This window comes from Lycium ferocissimum, chromosome 7, assembly GCF_029784015.1.
Source record: "Lycium ferocissimum isolate CSIRO_LF1 chromosome 7, AGI_CSIRO_Lferr_CH_V1, whole genome shotgun sequence".
NCBI lineage: Eukaryota > Viridiplantae > Streptophyta > Magnoliopsida > Solanales > Solanaceae > Lycium > Lycium ferocissimum.
In genome coordinates this window covers 46,791,482-46,797,066 of record NC_081348.1, presented here as the reverse complement: position 1 = coordinate 46,797,066, position 5,585 = coordinate 46,791,482, and the positions used below count along the sequence as shown (strand labels likewise).

The 5,585-nt window shown below is 34.1% G+C and overlaps 1 protein-coding gene across 1 annotated transcript; it reads right to left on the bottom strand.

The window, feature by feature from the left end:
* Nucleotides 1-3,790: 3,790 nt before the first annotated feature.
* Nucleotides 3,791-5,171, bottom strand: LOC132062916 (agmatine hydroxycinnamoyltransferase 1-like). The gene has a single exon (XM_059455385.1). The coding sequence runs from the start codon at nt 5,126-5,128 to the stop codon at nt 3,809-3,811; it is 1,320 nt and encodes a 439-aa protein (XP_059311368.1). The 5' UTR covers nt 5,129-5,171; the 3' UTR covers nt 3,791-3,808.
* Between the last annotated feature and the right edge of the window lie 414 nt (nt 5,172-5,585).

Genomic DNA, 5,585 nt, shown 5'->3' with positions numbered 1-5,585 from the left:
GTATTCCATGATTACACACCAGGTTTTAGGATTTCTAGGTATATTCATGATAAACTCTAGACACTTGAACTGTGATATATATTATATTGTCAGTTACAATTCCGTTGATTAGTCTTAATTTCTTTGTTTTGGTGATTGAGACTCAGTCCGTAATCTATGAAAAACCTATAACTTGCATCCCATGGGTTCTATAACACAAGATATGAGATATTATGCTTACTTCTATGAAAAGCTTGTATATATGTATCTATTTTCATGTCTTCATGTATCCATGTTCATGTTAAGAATCAGAAATCATGTTTTCAGTCATTTTCATGTTCGGGAGTTGTATTAATACCGAGAAGGCTCAGATAGCCTAAAACTACGTATGCCAACGTAGGATAAAGAACACTCCGCCCAGTTAGGATGATTTCTTCATGTTTTCCCCATTGAGGGATTTTGGACCCATTCATGTCATGTTCATGTCTCGTACCCTGGCAAGGTACTAGATGGCTTAGTTGATCGGGCCGAGATCAGACTCCACGTTTCTCTTGGTGGTGGTTCATGTCGGTATTACAGTTATTATCATGTTTTCATCTCAGTTACAGATTATTTCATGCTTACAGTACTCATGTTCATGTTTCGGCGCATTCATGTTCGTTTTCGTTTCATGTCTATATATTATGTGTCTGCTTATTTCTCTCATGTGTTTACATACCAGTACATTCAAAGTACTGACGTCCCCTTTTATTGCCTTGGGGGCCTGCATTTCACGATGCAGGTACTGATTTACAGGACGACGCCTCTGCTCACTAGGATCTATATGTACCAGCTTATTGGTGAACCCCATCTCATCTGGGGTTTAGACATTGTCTTTCTCTATTTAGTCTTGCATCTAAAGGTATGCTGGGGGCCTTGTCCCAGCAAGTATGTTTTATGTTCAGACTCATGAGAGGTTTCATAGACTAGACAAGTGTCATGTTAGACTCATGCATGTCATTTCCGCGCTCATGATTAAACATGTATTTTTCCATTAAGTAATATGACTTGTTGCGTTTTATAAAGGTTCATCATGCATTCATGTTATATTCCGCTCATGTATGCCCCATGATGATTCAACAAGCTATATGGTCCGCTCGGTCACATACAGTATGGCACTGAGTGCCGTGTTACGCCTAGGCCATGGTTCGGGGCATGACATTTTGCCAAATGAAATTTTGGTAAATCGTGTTATGGTACACAATTTTCTATTTAATTTTTTTTTTTTAGTTCAGACGAATAACGAGGCGTTAAAATTTGGGGGTAAATCGTATAGGGCTGCATGATTAACCCCCTCTGGTCTATAATAAATTTCACAACCGCATTTGGAAACTTTAGTCCATTTTTATGCCATTTAGGCGCCGGACTCAAATATATCATATTTCAGATCGCGCCATAAAATTTACTAAAGAAGGAGCGCTCCCTAATCAGAATTAAAAATTTCTCCATTCTCACAGCACATCGATTATCATTTAGTTGCTCATAGAGTTTGCAAGATAATATATATTAATGTGTTGGCAAGTATTAAGTCAAGAAATACTCCCTCCGTTCACTTTTACTTGTCTACTATTTCTAAAATAGATTTTCGTTTTTACTTGTCATTTTACACATATCAAGATAAGACAAATTCTTTTTTCCTGTTTTACCCTTAACATTAATTACCCATTTCAAATCATTTTCCAAAACCAATACCATTACATACCAATTAATATGGACGTCATGGTAAAATACACACTTTATTTATTATTTCTTAAACAGCGTGAAAAGTCAAAACTGGACAAGTAAAAGTGAACGGAGGGAGTAAATTTTATTACAATATCCGCCGTAGAGCTGGTAGGTGATAATTTGGTGGATCACATGTGCACATGGATATTAAATTCTATCTATGTAAATACGTGACAACCCTCTACTTTACATAGTGACAAATTATTGAGGTTCCTACAATAGACGGAGAACTTGTTGGAACAAAAACTAGAAGAGCAAAAAAAGAAGGATCATTGACAGTATGTGCCATTGTGAAAATTATACATTTCTGTATTTAATTAACATTCATATGCATACAAAAATTATTACAAATAGGGAATTAGAAGGCTAACCATAGGAAATTAGCGATTCCTTTGTGTGACAAAATTGATATTTTTACTATTATAGAAACATGAGTTTGGAGGAGGATCGCCGTTCGTCCTCCAAGTCATGTATAAAAAAAAAAAAAAAGTAGACCCCACCACCTCCAAACTCATGTTAAAAAAAAAAAGTGGACCATATATTAAAAAACAAGCAATACATAAAAAAAAAAAAAAAAAAAAAAAACATGGACCCCATATTAAAAAATCAAAATATATTCATGTAATTCCCAAAGTATCCCCATTAAGTCAATAATGGTGGATTCATTGCCACATGCGTATCGACCCATTAGTGGGAGCAAATGAAATCATTGTACAACAAAAAACGTGGATCCCATATTATTGCTTTTCTTCAGAAGGTTAAGTAGCCAAACCATACAATTTCCTTTCTTTTCTTATATTAGACTGAGATCTAATCTAGATATTTAACTATTGTATTTGCTATTCCACCATGTCATTTATTTGTTATGTTTACTAAAATAAATATACTTAAAATATTTATATTTTAAAATAAGATAGAATTTAATTACTTTTTCATTTTTATTCTTACTCTAATAAATGTGAAAAGAGATTAATGTCGTAAAAAAAAAAAATTAAATGGAGATCAAATAATAAATAAGGTAAATTAGTCAAATTATAATTCTAATTGACGTTTCCTTAAAAAAACATGCAAAAGACGACATGACAAGTAAAATGAGCTAAGCCAAGAATATTCTCCAAAAATTAAAAAATAGTAGTTCTTCGTTTAAATAGAAATGTGAGTTTGGGGCAGGTTCGTCGTCCGTCATGGCAAAATTATTAGAAAAGAAAGAGGCAGTAGGTCAGGGGCTACAAGGACACGTGCTGGTACAGTACAACTTTTTTAAGAAAATGAACAAATTACCTCTGCAATTTCCTTTGTACAGTTTCTATTAATTTTGGTACAACAGAATAGAGTTGTTCAATCATTTGCTTGCTTAGGAAGGCTGTTCTATCTGCTTTATTATTTGTACAATTTCTATTACTTTCGGTACAACAGAATAGAGTTGTTCAATCATTTTCTTGCTTAGGAAGACTGTTCTATCTTCGTTTAAATAGAAAATCAAATTCTTACTTTATTTCGTTTTAAACATGTAAAATTAATTTAATAAATTGAATTAGAATTATCCAAAAATAATAAGTATTGTTTAGGTCCAATCTACATACATTAACAATAGAATATTTTACATCTTTAAATTAATCGAATTTAAATTGAAAGTATCAACTGATGCTTAAATATTGCTATTGTTTTGTCTCAAAGAGAGGAAAATAGTTTCCTTTTAAATAAGTCTTTTCTTTTAAAAAGTATTAATAAATTTTTGCAAACTTTGTATTAGTAGCAAACACTAATATAATAAAGTTTTGGATACGGAGCACAAACTATAATGTTATATTAATCGTGTTTTGAACATAGTATTATATATATACATATATGCATAAAAACAGTGCAAAATTATGTATGTTTACTAGCAATATAAAATATATATATATATATATATATTATCATTACCCAAACACAACTACATACACATAGATACACTATAATTCAAAGTGTTGGGCCCGTGTGCAGCACGGGCATACGGCATCTAGTTTATATTGATAAAGAAGACTAATTAATTTTTTTAGATGTAAGAGCAAATTTGAAGTTTTTAATCTGCAAGCAAGTCCAAGGAATAGCAAATTTTCTTGAAAGCGGGCAACTTGTCTTCGAATAGAGGAACAAAGACATCGATACTTCCATCTCCGATGAAGGATGGTAAAAGAAACATCATGCCTTCTGTTGGAAAATAAGAAGGCATGAAAATGTAAGGGCAACCGGTCCCAAAATCTAAGTCATAGAATGGAAATCTTAACCAACTGTCCACTTCGATATTAGGGCAAAGAATGTGCTTGTTCATATCCGCTGTGGGGACAAGGTCTTCTTCGTTCGCTTTGTTATCGGCAAAGTCAATGAATGATCTGAAATAGCTATCGTTTACCTTTGCAACAGCATTGTGAATGAGCTTTGTTGCATATGGAAGAGGTTCTCGCAAAAGGTCCTTCACTTTTGCAGTTGGGAATGCCCAAAGGACACAGTTTCCAAAGTATTCATTGGCTACTTTAGGATTCAACCTCATCCTGCCATTGACTGAGATTCTTATTTTGGTGGTCTCAAGACCACTTATCCTACGAGCTTTGGTTATGGCCCTCCATAGATGTGCAATGAGACTTTCAAATGTGCTATAAGAATTTTTGTTGTCATTCATGCAAGACGCCTTGGCTTTAAGTTTCGCAAGAAACTCAACTGTGAAATGGACTTTATGTACAACTATATCTTCTAGTATATGAGCTTGATTGAGTGAATGCCCATTTTTCTCTAACTTAGACCTGAACTCCACTCCCTTATGCTTATAGTCGATGAGTGGAGGATTTCGAGGGGTAAAAATTGTACGATCATGCAAAGGAAGTGGATTGATTTTTAGGCCTCGACAAGCTTTTCCCCATGCAACCAAGAAGTTGCTAGTGGAATGGCCATCTGCCACCATGTGATGGGAAGTAAAACCAACCACCAAGGAGCCACAAGTAAACCTAGTTACTTGTACTTGTGTCAATTCTTTCACATCATTCAAGCTAGGGTGTAGGTTTAGCAAGGTCGGTGAAGGTTTGCAGGGCATTTCTTGATCAAGGGTGCCACTGACCGATGCCTCGACAAATCTAACGCCCTTATCGTTAAGGAAAATCACTGGATTTTCATGTTCGTCTTTTCCTATTCTCCCAGCAAATTCAGGATAAACAGCCAAGGCTTTTCCAAGACCCAATTCAATTGTGGTATTTGGTGGGGTGGGAGGGCGATAGGCATATATGATAGCAATATGGGCTTCATATGTGACTTTATCAAAGACACTAAGGGGAATGTGACTTTTCATTGGAGGAGATTTGTGTTCATAGAAAGGCTTAATGATTCTTGAACTCTCTATTTTCATCTTCATGATTATGCCCTTTTGTTTTTGGCTAAGCTGATAAAGATCTTAAGGATTAATTGGAGAGAATGGAAAGCTTTCTTTTGCTTGAGCTACTGATGAAGCCAATTAGGCTTGTATTTATAAAATATCATGCATACAGATTAATATCCCTTTAACTATTGTTTAAGATGTGTTTGTCTAGTAGAGATTAACAAAAAATTCAGCACTTAATAAAGTACTACAAACAAATGAAAATAAGAAAAGAAGAAACAGGGCTTGTTAGTTAAGGGCAGGTTCAAGATTCGTTGATCAAACTCAACTGATAGTGCATAAAAAATGTATATATATTTCTATACATCATGTTACACAAATTTTAAAGACAAAAACTTAAAAAAGTAAGAGAGTTCTATAGTAGCTCGGGGAAGAAGTTAAAAAATTAGCCTTAAAATAGATTTGGCTTCATGAAATTCAATATAAACATATG